The sequence below is a fragment of the Galendromus occidentalis genome, unplaced genomic scaffold, assembly GCF_000255335.2.
Source record: "Galendromus occidentalis unplaced genomic scaffold, Mocc_1.1 scf7180000077509, whole genome shotgun sequence".
NCBI classification, from domain to species: Eukaryota; Metazoa; Arthropoda; class Arachnida; order Mesostigmata; family Phytoseiidae; genus Galendromus; species Galendromus occidentalis.
In genome coordinates this window covers 30,890-50,428 of record NW_003805497.1, presented here as the reverse complement: position 1 = coordinate 50,428, position 19,539 = coordinate 30,890, and the positions used below count along the sequence as shown (strand labels likewise).

Below are 19,539 nucleotides of genomic sequence, written 5' to 3'. Positions count from 1 at the left end.
TCGTGCCCTGAAATCAACCACACGTTAAACTTGAAGCCAAAACTAGACTTCGTTTGTCGAAGCTTTCACACAGGGTGGCGCGAGAGAGAAGGTTCGCCTCCCGGCCCTCTTCCTGCGGGGGGAGACGAATCTGAAAAAAACTATGGCGGCTCCAATTGACCGGAGGTTCATCTGACCCCTATTCCAGCCAGGGCTAGCTCGAGCGGCTTCTATTAAGCATCCGGTGATAATGAGAGATCATCGAGAGGAGTTAAATGAGCCTGAATATTCTCCGGATTCGAGCCGAAAATTATATGATGATATGATCCGGAGCGGAGTGATTCCCCGTAGCGAACCAGCGAGCAGAGCCCGACAAATCTCTCCTAAAGCGCTGAGAATTCTCCGAGAATTAGTTGTTCACCTCACGACTCTGGTCGGCAAACTCTTCAGTTTGCCTTTCTAATCAGTGTCCTCTCGCCTCGACAGTCAGCGACGAGCTCAGCTCGGATTCGGGAAAAGCAAGAGAGAGCCGGACTTTGAACAAAACGGTGGGCACTAATTCAAAGCGCCCTCCAGATCGAGAGACGAAGATTTCTCCATAGCTCAGCTTCTTCTGATTGGTCAAGTCGGAATTTCGGCCGTGATCGGGTGCCAGTTGTCGGTATCAGGCGAAAGAGATAGACGGGAAAAACCGGCACTGCTGTCTGATGGAGGTTGCCCCAGAACACCAGCACAGTCATGGAAAATAATCGCGTGCCGGATGCTATCAAAAGAACCTGAGATGACTAAAATCCTTGGAAGAGCCACGCACGGAAAGAGAGTGGGCGTGTATCACTTTCGAATATTTCTCGCCGTTCTAGTGTTTCCCATTCCGTCACTCCACTATGAACAGCGTTGGTGTCTTGATGTTTGTACTCGTGATGGGTTTGTATCGGTTCACCAGATTGAATTCGATAGAAAGCAAAGATGACTCCCTGCGCTTGGGCGGAGCGAAATTAGTTCTGATTGGCTGAGGCTTCTCACCGCCCGGGACTCGATTTTTGCCGCTCAAAATTGTTGCGGGATATATGTGATGTGCAACAGCTGAAACTTTCAGCGAACCTCAAAGTTTGGGCTCAGAACGACGAAGGATGTGCCAATTACCAAAAAGTGTGCCGATCTTCCCAGATACGGAAAGATTGTCAAATGACCCGATGGGACTGCCAAGATCTCGGATACATTGTACACAACGGTGAGATCTGCAGGGTGACGCGTCAGGCACCACGTCATGCCGGCGTCGCGTCGATTTGAGCTTCAACATGTACATTTATGGTGTTACATTCAGCGCCTAGGTATGAGAAGGCTCCCTCTGTTTGCTTCTTGAAAGCTTGCGAGATCGCGTGACCTTCCGACACGATCTGCTTTCCTATCCAAGGCGACTCTAGTCATCTTAACGCTATGACAGTATTGCACTCCGCTTTCGCAGATGCCGAATATCCGGAAATCACTGGGAAATGCAACGAGCGAGGTCCTCGATACTTCTGTAACTCCCAGAAAAAAGCCGATGAATGTAAAGCGAACCAGGAAATCTGCCGGAAACTGGGCTACTGGAATTTCTGAAACTTGCGGCGTTTCGACCTTGAGCAAGTCTCACGGAGGGCTCCTCATTGTCAGCTCACGCTAGCTTGCTGCGACTCACCATCAGCCTTTCCGATTTTTAGGGTCCATTGTCGCATCGACCGCTTTCGATAGGCCTAGCGCTCCACTCATTTTCCGGGGCGATTCCCTCCGGATAATGATTCGACTGGGAACTCTACACCTCAACTCCGGAGTGACGAGCGGCCGATTGTAAAAAGCAAAAACTAGATACTCTGGATCCGATTGTATTTGTAAAAAGCAAAAACTAGATACTCTGGATCTGGTTTATAGGCCCGACCGACCAGAATTTTTCGGGAGAATAATTCTAGTCGTCGAGTCGTGTGTAGTTATTGAGGATAGTCGAATAAATTATTCATCGATTTCAATAAGAACGTAAGCATGAGTTCCATCAGCTTTATGTCTGATTACCGATTCGCTCTACAATCTGTACGTTTCGGAATCACCAGTCGCCTTCACAATCTTGAATGCCAGTCTCCCGGATGATGGAGTCTTTCATCTCATAGACGGTCCACATTCCGATCGCGAAATGTTTCGCGACACTGTCCTTCTGTCCGAGCCAGTCCGCACACTCTGGGAACAAGAAGGAATCAATAGGTCGATTCGTGAAGACATTGTCTTGTGATGCCTCTTCTACGAACTTCCACAGGCACGGTGCTTCGGTCACGTTGTGGTCTCTGAAGGAAATTTTGGGTCTTAGTGACGTCAGAGCGTCTCTTCGGCATAAGATTCTCGCTACTTCAGCCATGCGGCACTCCGAACTTCGAACTACTTAGTGTCAGAGGAATCTACATTACCGGGCATAGGCTTCCATGGGATCCACACAGTGATCGAGGATGGAGTTGGAGAAATGTTTATAGTCGAGCCTGCCATTGTTGCGCGCGTAACGTTTGAGAGCTTCTTTACTCAACTTTGGTGTTCCCTCGATGGCTTGAAACAGTCGGTTCAGTTGCAGACTCACCGCCACAAAATCCGGCGTCCCCACCAAAGCATTCACCAAATGCAAAAGAGAAAAGCAGAAAGCGAGACAATACATCCACGAGCTATACATCCTCGGTAAAAGCCTAGAAATCAGGACAATAACGCAAAAAACACCCAGACGAGCGCAGTCACTGCTATGGGAGCGAAGAAACGGTTTGGACAGACGTCACGGTATACAGTTTTTTTCCAATCCAGATACGGGTGCTTCTCGTTTCTACATTCGTAGTGTAGAGAATGAGAACGACCTCTCAGTGTCGACGCTTGTGCGCCTAGGTGAGCGCGCCCATACATTCCTCTCCGACACCCCTCTGCTGCGTCTGTTTCACACCGAGTGCAGTCGGACCGCCATTCTTCAATAGAGAGGATTCCGGAATTCCTCCCCGCTTTCTCAGAATCATGAGCATTCCTTATCGTTCTAAGGTTCAGGCTTCAGCCAACCAGACTCCGCATCCGAGCCGTCTCGAAACCGGGGCTGATTTCGATCGAGAAGGCAACGAATGAAACATCAATCATCTCACAACGTTCATTCACAGAACATTCATTGACGTTTCTGTGGTTTCCAGAACAGGTCCACGGTCGCTCAAACTGATGAGTGGCTCTCGAGTTCTTCACGACTCCTCGAGCCCTCAGCTTAGGGCACAAGGAGCATCGAGACCCCGCATCAGCTTCCAGAGGAGATCCTAGAAACAGCTATGATCTTCAGAGCTATGATCTCCTCCTCGACCCGCTTCAAGGAACATGAAGCTAGCTCCTCGAAGTTCGTCCCCGGATCGAGTACTCGGTGAGGGTATCGGACGTTATTGCACTGTTCCAATTTTATTGCAGAATTCGCTGTCTCACAGGACCCCTGTCCGACATCGACTACGCATCACATAGTTCTTTCTTGACAAAAAGATATTCGCAACCCATTCTACCTTCAAGCCCACAGCTGACGCATGTTGATAGCATGAAGTTGTCATTCAAGAGTCGTTGTATCGTTGTTAATAGTTGAAACTTCGAAAAACCGTTTAATGGGAATCGATGCAAGTGATTCGAATCCGAACTCAGCCAAGTCGAGGAAGTTGAGCTCTCCAAGCTGTCAATTATTTCCGGGAATGTCTCTTCTACGAGCTTTCGATCTCCAGACACCAGAATCCTTTCTCCTGGAAGAAGCATCTCAGGTATATCGAAGTGAGCCAAGGCAGACACATGGTTCCCGCGTGCCGACTCTCCCCGCGTATCTTTGGAAGAGGAACGAATGGGGGAGCAGCTTTATATCCGAACGCACCTAAATCAGGAGATGTGCTGAGCAGAATACATTGGTGAGCCAGAGTTCTTCCTCGTCGACACGCCCGCTTGGCGTCGGGACTCGAACTCCGCGATCTCCTCAAGAGATTTTGCAAGGCCTGGTTGAGTAGAGGTATGTCGTAGAACTTCGCTTCCTCCATTAGTAAATTGAATTCGCTGAAGTCCTTGGGGAGCACCAGACGTCCGAAACGGAGGAAGTTGAGCACGTGGCGGAATGTGGGGCCGTCTCGATCGATGAAATAATGTTGCTTCAGCGTATCGAGTACTATCGGGATCGATCCGTTGAATAAGCGACCGATCTTCGAGTCAGGGTATCTGAATGGGAAAAGGGGAAGAGCTCAGAATATTCTATCAATCGGCGCGAGATACCGAAGAGCTCGCGTTTCGATGCCGAAAGCTTAGGAGCTCGTCCAGTGTGAGAACCAAAACGAGATCAGCGTTCATCGAATCGGGAGGAGCTCGAGTTTGCATGAACTGAGCAGCCCGCGAACCTCGTGAGGGTCTCCAAGGATGATGTGTAAGTCACACCGCCCACATCGATGTGCACCGGGGCAGTGTAGCGGGACGGAGCGGCTGCGCAAGGGATACCCGAGATCTTCGGTGTGTCCGGAGCGAATAGATCACCGCCGGAACTTGTCGCGGGTGTCGCGGCTGCTGCGGCAGCCATCTGCAAGAACTTATGGTCCACCCACGACCTACGGAATGGGGATGGTAAATCAGATTTCTTGCTTCGAGGGAAGCGATTTAATCATCATCATCAGCATCGTCATCAAGCATCAAGCGCTTGCCATTGATGCGCGGCCTTACCGCGGTGAGTTCTCCAAGTTGTGGTTCAGCATGGCAGAAGACCTCCGGCTGCCTCTGCGCGGTAGAAAATCGCCTAGTCGCAGACTCTCCTTGAAATCCCGACCGCTGGGAAAATAAGCGGATCCAATGCGGAATGCAGCTCGATAATCCTCATTGCTCTGCTCTCTGCTTCGGTTCCGTCACACAAGGGTGAGATGGCGCAGAAGCAATTGTCTCTCAAGAACTTACCTGTTCGATAGCAAGGTCGACAGAGCTGGTGGTGAGCGACTCGGAGACCGATCCCCGCTCGGAGCACGGGACATGATGCCGACAAGTGAGAGATCCCTCGACCATCACAATCAGGATGACTCTCAGGAGGCGGGAAAGGCGGTAGATGCGTACTGGAGCCGTTCACGCTGAAATGGGAGGAGGATCGAACGCAAGCCACGCCCCTGGAGCTCGTCAGGATTCGTCGGATTCCCATCAGTTCCCCGCTCACAACGCGCATGTGCTCCTGAAGGCGAGCTATTCACGTCCGCGATATCGGGAGCGGAGAAAATTTTTCAAATCCATCAGTGAAGGTCTCTTGTCACCGTAGGCAACACGAGCCATTCGGAGACGAGGTCCGACAGCTCAAATCCTAAATCACGAACTCCCGATGGAAGCAGGGGCGGAATGAGTGCCCAATGAGATTCTTCCGATTTCACACGATTCTCCACTCGATCCGCGAAGAGGTTGCCTCCCGTACCGAAGAGATAGTCCGAAATAATCTCGAGACATCTCGGAGGTGCCGTCATCACGACAGCATTCCGAGCGTGGTTCCGCAGGAGCTCAGAGAACGACCCTGTCTCCCGTATTGACGCAATTATCAGGAAGAGGAAGCATTGCTGATGGTCTGGATGGTGGTTCCGACCCCGACTTGATGAAAACCCTTATTGATAATCTATCATCATCCCAAACTGGTTTGGGTATCCGGTCTCTGAGCATTCCTACGAATGTCCCAAGAAGACTCGCTTAGGAGTTCAACGGTTCGGGAACCACGGACTCTCAGGTCCGTGATTCACTCGAAGCTACAATGCATAAGCGACAAAACTGAGAAAATCCGACTTCGGAAGTCTCAAACGTGTTTCTCGAGCGAGCTCATGAAGGGTGCCGAGCCATGCTTACGGAAAATTTTTGTCGACGATGGTTATCTCGAAGATTCGCCTCAGCTTGAGTCCTCGTCGAACGCAACTTCACGTCGGTTGTCTTTCTCAGCTCCTATCGGGGTTCTCGGAAAGAGTATATTCCGTCTCCGAGCTGGGGTGTCAGGAACACGCTGGACGAATCATAAGATAAATCGAGTGAAGCGAGAGACGGAGTGGATATCGGATATGTCAGGTGATCCTACTTCTCTCAGGAACAAGATAGCGATAATTGATCAGAATCAGAACACAGTGAACAACTACAGTTCGAAATTTATTGCGTCGATCCCTCGAATATTCTCACGAACAGCGTTCTTCGATCAGTCCCAGTTTCGCTGGATATTCGTCGCCGTTTTTTCCCCGCCCAAATAAAGCTTTCCTCCAGAGCTCCATGGAATGGTCTGCGCGCGTTATTCCATCCGTCAGCGTCATTATCCGGAACGGCTAAGGGACGACGAAGTTGACGACAAGGCAGCTGGGAGCTTCCGAACTCCCGGGGGTAGAGCGTGTCTGAGGACCTTGAGATAATCTGATGATGCCACCTCGAGTTCCTAGAACTGGACGCTCTTTGAGAAAATTTCCCGGGAAAAGTCGTGATGGCCTTATTGCGAAGTCTGGATCGCTCTCCGTTGAGAGCCATTGTGTACCTACTTCTTGTGGGGACGTTGTGCGACAGAATCGATGGGAGTGAAATGACCGACACGTACGTCGATGTTATAAAGCACAGCATCAGAGAGTGGCGGCCCCAGTGCGAAGATTTCTATGGCTTCGCGTGTGTCCATGAGGACCCCGGCTTCTCGAAAGTCACTTCTTACCGCTCGAGACTCATGAGATACCTTGACACTATGGCGATCGAATTGCTCGAACGTCTCTTCGTCAGCTATCAGGACAGATTTCAAACGGCGAAAGTTCGAGACTCTGAAGTTCAAATGTTCAAATTCTACCAGAGTTGCAAAGGACGACATGAGGAGGACCGGCGTCGGAAAAGTGTGAAGACTATCAAGGATCTCCTGGGAGACATCGGAATTCCCCTCGGTACACCCCATGAATCGCAGAGCTCAACAGCCTTCTCCGCCTTGGTCCAACTCTCGTTAATCTGGGGCGTAGAGACCCCGCTCCTGAACTTCGAGGTCAAACCGGGCTTACCGAACAACCCGGAGCGGATCGTGATTCAAGGAGCGAAAGCTGCTAGGACACTGCGACGTCCGAGATTGTTTGCCGCCGGCGCGTCTCCTTTCGACGATATTCGGGAAGAGATGAGGCTCCTGCGCGAAGATCTCCTCAGAATCGTCGGAACACTGCAGACCGATGAGGCCGAGAGACTTCTGTTCGTTACGAAAAACTTGGCTCCGATCTTCGAGCTGTTTCCTTTCGATGCGCCGTCCCGGGCCGCGAGTCATTTCGCGGCGGTCGATACTTTTCTCCGCGAGGTTAACTCGAACCCTACTTCCTTCAGAAATCTGAATTCGTCGTACGTCGGGAGCTTCGAGTCTCTCGAGAGAGATCACAAACTCGATTGGTCCGCAGCGCTGAACTTCAATCTGCGATTCTTGCTCCAAATTACACCCGAATCGCTTGTTGAAGTCCAGAACCTCGGCTACGCGATGGCTTTCGCGGAATTCACTTTGGATCCGCGGTTCCATGACCTTTTCACAGACTACCTCACTATCTGGACAATCCTACACCTCGGGGCATACGCCGGGGGATCCTTAGAGGACGCAGCATGCAGGATCAACGGCGGCCCCGACTGCGAGAAGCGCGAGGACGAAAACCTTCACTGCATCTATGAGGTCCGTATTTGCCGAGATATTCGTGTACTTCCTCTATACGATCAAAATAACTTGGAGTCATCCAGTTCCGTCCATGGAATTCTACGAGAATCTCGATGAGAGCCAGGATTTTCCAGACCAGGATGTTCCTGCCTCACTCATATGATGCTCTCATCGCGCGTCACCTGATCACACCTAGAGCTCGGGACGCTATTCTTCAAAATGTTGCCCTGCAGCAGGCACTCATCGCCCAGGTATGATTCAGCCGCTTTCGAAGATATAAATCGTTGCGTGTTTCCATGAGGATTCGATCCGAAGTCCTTCATTTCAGAGGCTCGAGCTGACTCGCTTCTCGACTGACCTATTTTGCAGCTGATCGTGCGCTCCAACTGGTTGCCCTCCTCGAGTAAGGCGTTGATGATCCGGAAGCTAGCCGCAATGATGTCATATGTTGGCCATCCGGCTCACTTGGACGACTTGAAGGGATACGAGCATCGCGTGGTGCCACGGAGAATTTTCCTTCTGAACATCATGCATTTCTGGAAGGCTTCGGCAGAGTACCGCCTGACCGCCTTCTATCGGAAATACACGCGGAGCGGGAAGATCTGGAGTATTTTGACACCACCTCGGGTAAGAGAATCGATTTGAATGGCCGTTTCCTCTATTCAGCCAGAATCTCGTAGCCGCTATCGGATTGTTCCGATACGAGGATCGGAATTAAGGTCTCGTGAGCTAACTCCAGGATCATTCAGATGCACTTCCCTGAACCCATTTACGATCCCGGGCTGAATGCTATCGTGATCCCGAGCATGTTCGCACTGTTTCCGTACTATGTCGAGTTGGACGACGCTGTACCGGGAGTGTTTGACTTCGCATCGATGGGTCTGGGCATCGGCAAAGCCCTGGCGCGGGCTTTCGACACGGAGAACGGAGCCGTCAATGCATGGGGCGGAGACGACACCGGAGCGCTCTCGTGGCATTCGAACATCGTTCTCCCAATTCGGGTACGTTATCGGCGTTGGCATTGCCATCGTCTTCTTGGTTATTAGTAGATTACTCGGTTTCCGTTATTTCGTCTCCGGTTATTTCGACGGCATGCCATTACAGCAGAGGATGAGCTGTTTCGAGAAAAGCTTCACCAAGAAACTCACAGTAGGGGGCAAGCAACTCTCTCATACCGACTTGCAGAGTCGGGACGAGCTCCAAGCCGACGCAATAGCCTTCGAATTACTGTATCATGGTCGAATTCATTGGAGGAGCATGAATCACCCAGAGAAGGCCGTGTATGCAGAGCTCGCGAAAAAGCTCAATTACACGGACAGCCAGATGCTTTACATCGCGGCTACACTCCCGTCCTGCATGCGACGCAGCACCAGCTCCGTTCTGGAGGCTGTAAGAGCCGGAGAGCCAGTTCAAGCGCTTCGGTTCGAGGGCTTCCTCTCCGTCAATCGAGACTTCGCATCGTCTTTCGGTTGCCGGGCAGAGAGACCCACGTGTTCCTTTTTCACCAGTTACGAATGAGGAAGGAGTAGGCTGCGTCGTGATGTGATCCGACTCTGCAGGCGGCTCGTCCGTCGTCGATTTGCGATGCGCTACCGCTTGTACATTGCGTGGAGCCCAACGGATCGAGGATCGGCCAATTACCACGGAACCATGTACATGACCTTCGTCCTCTCAATGGAGCGAAATTCTAGCATCGATGGTAAAGCATGCTTTCCTCTTACCGCACCACAGAGACGAATGCCGAATTCTTGATTCGAATTTTGATTGAATTGAAAAACGCTTCGATTACTGTATGAAAATTGATAACAAAAACAATTATATATCAACATTTTTATTGAGAATATAAAATGCCTGAGATTGTACTTCGAATTCGATCTTCAGCTCATCGTCATTTGGTAGACGAGGGTGGCGCCGATCCCAGCGACGCTGCCTATCAGATACGGAGCGCTCGACATGACGAAATTGAACGGATTCGGTCTCTTCCACATCAGCTGACGGAAAATCTCTATTCCTAGCGAGCTCTGCGGAGGATAGCGAAACTTGCCCAGATATTCCCCGACCGGATTGAAGTCCCGCTCAAGAACAGGCTTTTTGTTACTGAAACAATCGAATGAATGTTTCCCGTGGTAACGACCCATGCCCGAGGGCCCAACCCCGCCGAAGGGAACCGAGTCTATGGTTAGCATGACCAGAACATCGTTCGCGCAGACAGATCCAGAGGATGTCCGCTCGATGAAGCCATCGATGACTGTTCGGTCGCGACTGAAAACATACGCCGTGAGGGGTTTGTCGCGTGCATTGATCATTTCGATTGCCTCGGAAAGATCCCTGACTTTTATGACCGGTAGTATTGGGCCGAAAATTTCTTCCGCCATGATAGGATCAGATATTGCCACGTCTCGCAAAAGAGTCGGCGAGACGTAGCACGTTTCGACGTCGACGTCGCCCCCGAATACCGCCTGGGATCCCTGCAGGAGATTTTGAAGTCGTTTCGCATGTCTCGAACTGACGATGCGGCCGAAATCCGGGGATTTCTTGGGATCGTCTCCGTAGAACTGTTTTACGACCCGCTTGCTGACGTCAATGAACTCCTCGTAGATCTTTTCTGGAACGAAAACATGGTCTGGACCGACACACGTCTGACCAGCGTTCACGAACTTGCCCCAGAGAAGCCGCTTGGTGGCAACCTCAAGATCAACATCGCTGTCGATGTAAACCGGACACTTCCCGCCGAGCTCCAGCACGATCGGTGTGAGGTATCTCTGAGCCGCGGCGTGGACAATCTTGCCGCCATTGATCGAACCAGTGTAGAAAATATGATCGAATTTCTCTTTCAGTAGCTCTGAGGATTCCGGGATTCCCCCCGGAATCACCAGGGTGGCGTCGGGGTCCATGTAAGCGGACATCTTCTCGAAGAGAGCCGCGGTCTCGGGAGACAAGTCGGAGGGTTTGAAGACCACGGCATTCCCGGCGGCGAGAGCTCCGACTCCAGGGCTCAGCGTCAACATCACGGGATAGTTCCAGGCGCCCATTACAAGACAGACGCCGTAGGGCTCGTTCCACATGTAAAGAGTGTCGAGCATTGAGAGCGCGTTCCGGCTAATGGGCTCCGGCTTGACCCACTCGTGGATTTCCTGTAGAGCGCCACGGATTTCGTTGATGACAAATTCGACTTCGAACAAGTCGGCTTCCATCGGATTTTTGTTCAAATCCTTCTTCATGGCCTGTTTGAATGCTCCGCGATGATCCTCCAGGAATCGTCTCATAGCTTTTAATTGTTGAATACGCCATTTCACGCTTTTCGTTTTGCCTGCAAGGGGGAAATCATTCGTATCTCTCTCTCTCTGAATACCGAGTCTCCGCCGATGTGTCAGTTCCACATCCGCGTACCTCGACTTACCGGAAGCGAAGGATCGTCGCAGTCTGTCGAGTCGATCCGTGTACTTCGTATGAACTCTCTCCTCAGCACCGAGAGTGTGGAAAGGAATCACGGCGTCGGACATTGATTTTTCTGTAAATATTCGCGATCGCCTCACAGGAGACGGAGATTGCCGAGAAGCTTATTTGCAATGGGGAAATACCGAAGAATCTAAACGATACACGGCCTGACTTTAAAAAGTTAAGCAAGGACCGAGGGAGCTCCGCACCGATCTCTGAGTCACTCAAGCTCGCCGAAATTCTCTTTTGAGTAGGTTTCAAGGTCGCAGGGAGAGCACAGTTCGTGAAGAGTGTGGCGTTGACTGCGTCGAGCTTGAGAAAAGTCTCTGTTTCGAGAAAACTTTCTCCGTATGGATCGGTAGAGCTCCTCGAGGAGCTGAACGAGCATCTTGATGCTGAAGTCCGCAGGCATGCTCTGCTCCATCCTTACTTGAGTACGAGAAAAAAACTTCATTGGTTTGCCCCATCCTCTTTGACTCGGAATATTGAAGTAGATGATTTGTTAGAGATCCTCGAGATTGAATCCGAAGCTTTTGAATACGGCCTTGTATCCTTACAAGATTGCGAATTGTCCTCGCTGAATATAGATCACATCGATCGATTAGTTTCTGAATTTTGCTTTCTGGCTATGAGCGGCTAAAGCTTGTCGACGGAGGAGGGAATACATGACCGCGATGACTGATGGCTTGTGTTTCATGAAATCCTGCTTCCTGGACCGAGATACAAAATTCGTGAGGATGACGCCCGGTCGGAAGGAGAGGAGGCCCCCCTCGCCGGAGAGTATCAAGTAACAGGGAAACAAATCGAATATTATATATGTTTCGCTGGGCAACGCAACACGAGAAAGAATAATGATCATCCTAACATCGCGGAAAAAAACGTCCAATGGCTTTATCACTGTTCTCTTTATTGAGTATAATAAAATAATAATAATCATTCTCGTTATCTCCACCATCAAATACAGTTCTATGTACAACAGATCCCGGAGCTCCGGTACTTCTTTCTCACATGTGCGTTATTTCGGTCTCACGACTACATAAAGGAAGTTGTCGGCGTAACTCATGTTTACACCCAACCATTGCAGAGGGGCTTCCAGTGGGGCTGGCACACCATGCAGGAGAACCTCGTATCTCTCGTCTGAAAACTCCTGAATCCAATCGTTGAGAACCTCCCGGAGGGTCAGGGGCTCGTTCTCGGCGTTGCTGATACCGACCAATTTTTGGAGTTGGCGACAATTTTCCGATAGAAAGACCCGCAGCGGCACATGCTTCCAGGGCTCTCCAGTGAACATGAGCTTCCGATTAACGGCCCAGAAGTTCTCAGTCTGAAAAATCAGGGATACCGATATTACTTACCGAGGCTCAGATCCATCTTGGCGACATGTTCAGAACAGATGAAACCGAGAATCCCCCTCATGGATCATTTCCGCTCAGACGAAAAGCCCAAGCCCCATGATCCGGCACTCACTCTCAAACTGTGAAGGGCTGCGGTCATCTGCCGTCGTTCACCTTGCGTCATCGTATTCATGACTTTTTTCCGGGTTTTCAGGAAATCCGCTTCCTTGATACTGTTCAGGAACTGCGCCTCTGCGACCTTTAATAAACGAGGGATGCTGTTTACCCGGTCATGGTCAAGGTTTATGATCAACCCGAGATGTTCTCCCGGGAGCAAGTCCAAGCTCACCTGGCGCGAAGGGCAGGCCAGAACTTCTTTCACAGGGAAATCATTGAAGTGGACCGTGATATTCCAGGGAAGAGTGGCTTTCTCCCCAAGGAGATCAAATAGCAGCCCGATCGGGTACTGCCAACGGAGCGGCACGAGGTTATATTCTAGCCAGATTGGTGACGACCGGCTTTCTTCCGTCACAAAATGAGCGAAGTGACGTTGAATCTAAAACACGCTCGGGTTATCACGGAATGAGTCTTCGCAAAAGTTCTCTAATCACTATCGCCAGTCATCAGGTGGCGGCGATGTTCAGAACGGCCATGGAACGATTAGAAACGAACTTTTTCCCACAGTAGAGGTAGATAGGATATCCTCGGAAGCATAGCGAAAAATGGTTCCGGATTCTGGAGCGAAGTGCATTCATGGCTTGCAAGCTTGAAGCAAGCGGGTATGCTCCCAGACCAAATGGCTTCGATGACGTCTCGATCCTCCGACATCTGAGAATCGAATGATATCTCCTGAGAATACCGCAGGATTCCCCGACAAGAAAATGATCACATACGGAGGGGAATGGCGGAGCGTAGCTCCGACAGATATTCAGGGAGGCAGGAATTCGAATTCCGACATGACTCAATATTCAGCGGTAAGGAAATCCATGAATCGTTACTTTGAGCATCATGGTGGGTAACTGGAGCTCGGACTCGAGAGAGAGTTGAGAGTGGGAGTTCTCGATTCTCGCGGTAGAAGAGAAAATAGAGTCTGCGCTTCTCTGCCTACCTTGAGCCGAGCTCCCGGTCCTGGGACGGGTTCGTGACTGTATCCACGGGGTTTTCGAGATTACAGGCTGTCCTGAAGCACTCGAGTCCGTGATGGAATCACCTATCTACGATGATTGAACAGGATAGGATCTCCTTCGAATTTCGCTCAACTTCTCTGCGTATAGTCTGATTGTATTGACGTGTCTGCTGCTTGTGATCTCTGTTGGCTTGTATGTTCCGCCCAAGGGCGCGCACCGTCATCATTGATTTGTGTATCTCGATTACGCATCACGCAATCCCGGAATCGGAATTGGTAATATAAAATGGATTTTCGATGTTGACGAGCTCGGTGCCTTCCCGAAACTCCCACAACCGCTGTTGGAGTCTTATCCTCGCGGTGACTCGCGGAAGGTCTCGACAGGGAAGGGACGAAGTGGAGACCGATCTTTGGACCACGAATAAGGATACGAACCGTGCCCTCGTATGGCAATGATAAAGGAGGAGAATAGGGATTCGAAACCGTAAATTGATTTATATCGAACTTCGAGTCGCCGGCATCGCCGGTATAACAATACACTGTAAGCATTTCAGCCGCTGCGGAATCTTATCTTTAAAAACTCATCCCGGGAGCCATGCCGTGGGAATCTCACTGCTTCTGCTCGGTCACCGTCGTTAGATACTGATAAAGGAAAACGCCGCCGGCCCCGAGAGCAGCTCCAATCGCATATGGGACGGCTTTACAAGCGAAAGCCAAAGGATTCGATCGCTTCAGCAAGAGTTGTTGGAAAAGTTTCAGTTTACCATCCGTGTACGGAGGGTATCGTTTTTTGCCCAACATTTCTCCGATGGGGTTGAAGTCTCTCTGTAGTACAGCTTTCTTGTTGCTGTAGCAATCGAAAGAATGCTTGCCGTGGTATTTCCCGATTCCGGAATTCCCAACGCCACCGAAGGGTAGCGTGTCGAGGGACAGCTGGACGACGACGTCATTCACGCAGACGGATCCCGATGTCGTCTCCTGGATGAAGCGTTTGATAACGCGGCTATCCTTCGCGAAAACATAGGCCGTCAAGGGTTTGTCGCGCGAGTTGATGTATTCGATCGCTTCAGTCAAATCTGCCGTCTTCAGCACCGGCAGGATCGGTCCGAAAATCTCCTCCCGCATGATGGGATCAGTTTTCTTGACGTTTCGGAGAACCGTTGGTGCCACATAACGGTTGTTCGTGTCCGAGTCTCCCCCTACAGCGGCGTCGACGTCTTGCAGTAGGCTTTCCAGTCTCTTAGCGTGACGCGGCGTGACGATCCTCCCGAAATCTTTGGATTCCTTGGGGTTGTCGCCGAAGAATTCGACTGCCACAGTTTTGCAGATGTCGATTATTCTGTCGTAGATTGCCTCAGTACAGAGGATGTAATCAGGAGCCACACATGTCTGCCCGGCGTTGATCCACTTGCCCCATAGAATCCGCCTGACCGAGATTTCCAAATCCGCGCTTGCATCGATGAACACCGGCGACTTTCCTCCGAGTTCGAGAACGACCGGCGTCAGGTGCTTCTGGGCCGCAGCGTGAACGATCTTGCCCACGTTCACGGATCCCGTATAGAAAATATGGTCGAATTTCTCCTTCAACAGCTCCGTTGTTTCCGGGATTCCTCCATTGACCACCAAGAAGGCATCAGGGTCCAAGTAGTCGGTCAGTTTCTCCATGAGCAAAGCCGTCGCCGGTGAGAGATCAGAAGGCTTCAGAACCACGGCGTTCCCGGCGGCAATCGCTCCGATAGCGGGGGCTATCGCGAGATTGACCGGATAGTTCCACGCTCCCATGATCAGACACACTCCCAAGGGTTCACTGTGAATGTACGGCTTGTCTAGGACAGTCATGGGATTCTTCCCGACGGGCTCGGGTTTGACCCAATCGTGTATATCTGACAAGGCACCCTTGACTTCATTGAGAGTGACTTCGAGTTCGAAAAGAACGCTCTCCATCTTATTCTTGCTCAGATCTTTATCCAGCGCCTCAATCATCGCGTCGCGATTCTCCGAGAAGAAACGCTCGAGCTGCTTCAGTTGTTCGACACGCCATTTGATGTTTCTGGTGCGTCCTGTAAGAGATGAGTCAGAATTTGAGACGACAGCAATGAAGCGGATCGTTCATTGGTCTGAGATTGATTGGTACGTCTTCCGGGAGTGCTTCCAAGAAACTTCCACAAAGAGAGCAATTATATTCTCGCGTAAACATGCCGGGTTCTTTTCAACTTTGCCGAAGCTGACTCTCCAATTTTTCTCAAGTTTTGTTCCATTATCATCATGGCTCCGACGTCCAGCCAGCGGCCGGAGGCCTCCAAATGGTCAAGTCAACCCAATGCGGTGAGCTTTCATCGCCCGGGGTAAACTCCGTTCGCTCCCATCGCTCGCGGTAGACTCCATTCGTTTCCCAAAATGATTGCGGATTGAGACTGATTATGATAAACTAAGCGAGGCATATGTCAATCGTTCAATCCGAGTAGAGCTCCGGAGCTGCCCTAGGAGCGCTGACCGAGATAGCTTCGGATGTTGCGGATCGGTTGAATCATCTCCACCTGGGGAGTCTGATAAATGGATAAGATTCTGACCTGAAGCGAAGGTCGCCCGAAGTTTGTCGATTTGGCCGGTGTACTTCGTTTCCACTTTTTCCCCGCCATCCAGAATGTGAAACGGTTTCGCCGCCTCTGCCATTTCCGATGTGATGATGCTGTGGACAAAAAAGGATAAAATTCCTCAGAAATACCAGCGAAAGACCGTGAAAGACTCGAATAACATCAACGTCGGATGAAGAACGCGAATACGCGATTGACCGCGCATCGGCACCGTCGAAGCTCAAGGCCACGCACCGGATGAAGTAAGATGAAGCGGCCGATTACTCGTCCGCGGTTCGTATCTGACTTCTATGATATTTCAGTCAAGACCTGTGCTCTTGGATGGCGCGTAATGTTGGAAAACTAAATCCAGAGACTACTCGATTTTCACAGGTCAGACTCCGGAAGTTTCGCACCGAGGAAGTGAATGTCAGCCGTTTGATTGACGCTTCGAACCGCTAATCTGAGCAAGTCCTCGATCAGCCACCTAGACTACACCTTACTCACTCAGAACTTGTGGAGCCGAAAGGATCGAATCGTGACTAAACGAAAATAAACAGATAACAGTAACAGGCTGCTTACGGCTTAGTCAACGCCTCAAGCGGTTTCCAACTATCTTTGAGTGGAGGACGACCGGATGTTTCGGAAAGGTGTCGCTTTGTCGTGTGGGGCTGTGTTGATGTCGACGGGAGAGGGTCGTCGACTCTCGTCGGGGAAAGAGAGTGCTTGTATAAGCTCTGTGAGGAATCTGGGAAGTGATGGTCTCCGAGAGGGAGAACAGAATTCCCTGAGACCAGGGACTGGTAACCTCGAGGGTGTAGGTCTGTAATTCGAATGGAAACGGCGGGAAGTTTTCTGAACAGCGAAGAACGCACGTTTCGCGCGGTAGACACATAAGCCCGCTGGTTCCAAGGTCATCGTAATAGAAAGCCGAAAAGAGAGTAGCCAATTATACTCCGTCGCACGCAAGCGCCAGCCGTCAGAGAGAAACGTTCCAGGGAAGATTCTGTGACCCGACATTAGAGGAGCAATACAATCCAATACAATAAAGTACAATACAAGAGGGGTCTCCGATAGGTTTCAGAAGCCCGGGAGCCTATACTCCTACCAACAAAACACCTTCAGGATTATGGGATGGCAGCTGGCCCAACTAAAGGAGGCTATGTTTGCCTCCGGACAACACGAACTCATGATCGTACTTCGAACTGATCCATCGCGCGAAACGAAAAACGGAATTTCGGAGCTGGGAAACCTCCGGACCTCTCGAAGCTCTTTCCGACCGAGCTCTCACGAAGGTTTTGAATGGAGCATGGCACTGCACAGGCAATGCTGTTCTCACGTACACATTCAACCGCTTCCAAGCGGCGAGACCGATTGTGGATTCTGAAGTCGACAGTCGGAAATACAGTTGAAATTCCTCTTACGCCATTAATTGGTTCGCGACGAACCGACGTTAGTCGCGGGACGACGTGAATCGAGGATGGATTCTCCGGCGAGCGGGCAGATGCTTTTCTAGGTACGGCAGCGAAGACTTGGTATGCATGTTCGTCGCTCGGCTGGTGGATGATCTTATCCAGAAGTCCTTCGATTCGACTCTTGTCACAACAATTTTCAATCGAATCTTTCTCTTTTTGGGAAAGCGCTTGTCTGATCTAACCTGCTCCTCATCGTCTTCTAAATTGTTGCGATACAGAGAGAGATCGCTATCTACGATTTCAATGATCTCCGAGGAGCGATCGGGATGCCTTTCTCTGAAGTTCTTTCGAGCCTGTCCAATCAAGGGAAACGATTGAGTCGTCGACCGTCACTCTACCTCGTACATATCCGGCACTATTATCCTAGAATGTACCGACCCATTACTCGGACAGGAGAGGATGGTTAGAGTATGAGGTCGACGTGAGTCGAGGCGACGTGAGTCGAGGCGACGTACCTAGGAAGTTTGTCTGTACTCGATCTGTCGTCGATCTGGGTAGGCGAGCTTTAGAAGATAAGAAGTCAGACAGAAAATGACAGCTTGAGAGATATTTACGAATCATTCCAGATGTGCCTATTCGAGCGGACCACAACCACTTGTTTCATGGTGAGGCTCGGACTCATCGGGAGAATCCGTCCTCCCGCGCAAGGCAAGGGCATTCGAGATGACCGTCGTACACGAGCTGAGCTCAAAACACTTTGTCCTGAGTATTTGCCTCACTTAGGAGTGCTCGTCGGGGATGGTCGAATTCGGAATTAATGTAGGCAAGAGCATGAATCAATCAAAATTTATCAAGCTGATTTAGCATAATGTTCGTTCAACTTGGAAGGAGTGCACGATGACGAAAATGGTGGCTCCGAAATCAATCGGGTCGATTGGAAAGAATTGTGACATTCGTTCATTTTTCGAACATTGTCCGGGGGAACAAGCTCCCGCATTCATCTCCTGGACTACTCCAGCCCCGACTTTGTCGAATCGTGCTCAAAGAGAATATCGAGGATTTCCTGACTTGAGCAAGTCCGCATGAAAATCGGCCTCGTCGAATGATTCCCGAGGATGATCATGCAGTATATCGGGATATGAATCTGGCATAACTATGAGCAGAACGAGAAAAAGAAACTTTCTTTCTTATAGACATACCTTGAATCGAAACCTTACATAAATGAGCGACAGCGGAAGCAACGCGACTCAAAACATCGTCCCCACAAAAATCTCTCCCATAAGTTTGGTTCGCCCTGAAACAGCACAGTGAGGGGTTCTGTCGTTATTGAGGGCCGCTGTTAGTGAGGATATATGACTTCACTAGCTGAGCGGCACATATTTATAGATCGCTCAGGGGTTGCAGCCCGGAACATCTGATTTCCCCGTCACAGTTGTCGTACTGATTGATGTTGTCCATCGCCGCACGGCTTTCATTAGGGATTCGGCTTCTCAGATTGATATAGCGAAAGAGCTATTGCCAACGAGAAGCGCGTCGTACGGGACATCGGTTCCGACTCTGTGAGAAATCCGCGGACAACGCAACTCAGAATGCTGTAATCAGCCTCGGAGGAAGGAAATTAGCCGAAATATACCGCGTGTCTTCCTTTGACAGGGGAAGTTTCATTCGACATAGTGTCCGGTAGCGTCAATCATCGCGTTTTTACTGAACGCAATTTTTCCACGCTGCAAAAGAAAGGGATGCAAAAGAAATAAGCTGGCAGGCATATTGCCCACGGCACAATCTTTCCTTAATCGGACGCCAACTTCCCTCGGTCTCTCTTTCGCACGAGTTAAGTTTCGCGGTTCTCTGCTGCCTGCTGGAATCCGATGCGATTTGTCGTTTTATGTCATTCATCATCGTGAACCTACGGGGAAACAAAAATCACCGTTCTGAAACGGCATTCAGTCCCAAACAATCATCCTCCAAGCAGAGCCCGCCGTCACTCCGCCGTCGCTCCGCTCATGGATGTTTGTATGATTATTGCATG

At 50.5% G+C, this 19,539-nt stretch overlaps 5 protein-coding genes across 5 annotated transcripts; 1 reads left to right on the top strand and 4 right to left on the bottom strand.

The window, feature by feature from the left end:
* Nucleotides 1-3,456: 3,456 nt before the first annotated feature.
* On the bottom strand, nucleotides 3,457-4,991 carry LOC100907472 (BTB/POZ domain-containing protein kctd15-like). The gene is made up of 5 exons (XM_018640865.2): nucleotides 4,918-4,991; nucleotides 4,690-4,794; nucleotides 4,374-4,577; nucleotides 3,863-4,197; nucleotides 3,457-3,737 (listed from the first exon to the last, which is right to left on the bottom strand). Exons 1-5 carry the CDS (start codon nucleotides 4,989-4,991, stop codon nucleotides 3,457-3,459), a joined length of 999 nt encoding a protein of 332 aa, XP_018496381.2.
* A 1,457-nt stretch (nucleotides 4,992-6,448) lies between these two features.
* LOC108864710 (uncharacterized) lies at nucleotides 6,449-9,142 on the top strand. The gene is made up of 5 exons (XM_018640864.1): nucleotides 6,449-7,642; nucleotides 7,759-7,875; nucleotides 7,994-8,251; nucleotides 8,374-8,625; nucleotides 8,729-9,142. The coding sequence occupies exons 1-5, from the start codon at nucleotides 6,449-6,451 to the stop codon at nucleotides 9,140-9,142; spliced, it is 2,235 nt and encodes a 744-aa protein (XP_018496380.1).
* Nucleotides 9,143-9,501: 359 nt separating this feature from the next.
* Nucleotides 9,502-11,127, bottom strand: LOC100907329 (aldehyde dehydrogenase, dimeric NADP-preferring-like). Its single transcript, XM_029112476.1, has 2 exons — nucleotides 11,025-11,127; nucleotides 9,502-10,934 (listed from the first exon to the last, which is right to left on the bottom strand). The coding sequence occupies exons 1-2, from the start codon at nucleotides 11,125-11,127 to the stop codon at nucleotides 9,502-9,504; spliced, it is 1,536 nt and encodes a 511-aa protein (XP_028968309.1).
* A 950-nt stretch (nucleotides 11,128-12,077) lies between these two features.
* Nucleotides 12,078-13,675, bottom strand: Atg5 (autophagy protein 5). The gene is made up of 5 exons (XM_003746911.1): nucleotides 13,505-13,675; nucleotides 13,069-13,224; nucleotides 12,746-12,952; nucleotides 12,530-12,655; nucleotides 12,078-12,386 (listed from the first exon to the last, which is right to left on the bottom strand). Exons 2-5 carry the CDS (start codon nucleotides 13,222-13,224, stop codon nucleotides 12,078-12,080), a joined length of 798 nt encoding a protein of 265 aa, XP_003746959.1. The 5' UTR covers nucleotides 13,505-13,675.
* Nucleotides 13,676-14,001: 326 nt separating this feature from the next.
* Nucleotides 14,002-16,770, bottom strand: LOC100906894 (aldehyde dehydrogenase, dimeric NADP-preferring). The gene is made up of 3 exons (XM_003746909.2): nucleotides 16,678-16,770; nucleotides 16,093-16,211; nucleotides 14,002-15,582 (listed from the first exon to the last, which is right to left on the bottom strand). The coding sequence occupies exons 2-3, from the start codon at nucleotides 16,193-16,195 to the stop codon at nucleotides 14,132-14,134; spliced, it is 1,554 nt and encodes a 517-aa protein (XP_003746957.1). The 5' UTR covers nucleotides 16,196-16,211; nucleotides 16,678-16,770; the 3' UTR covers nucleotides 14,002-14,131.
* Between the last annotated feature and the right edge of the window lie 2,769 nt (nucleotides 16,771-19,539).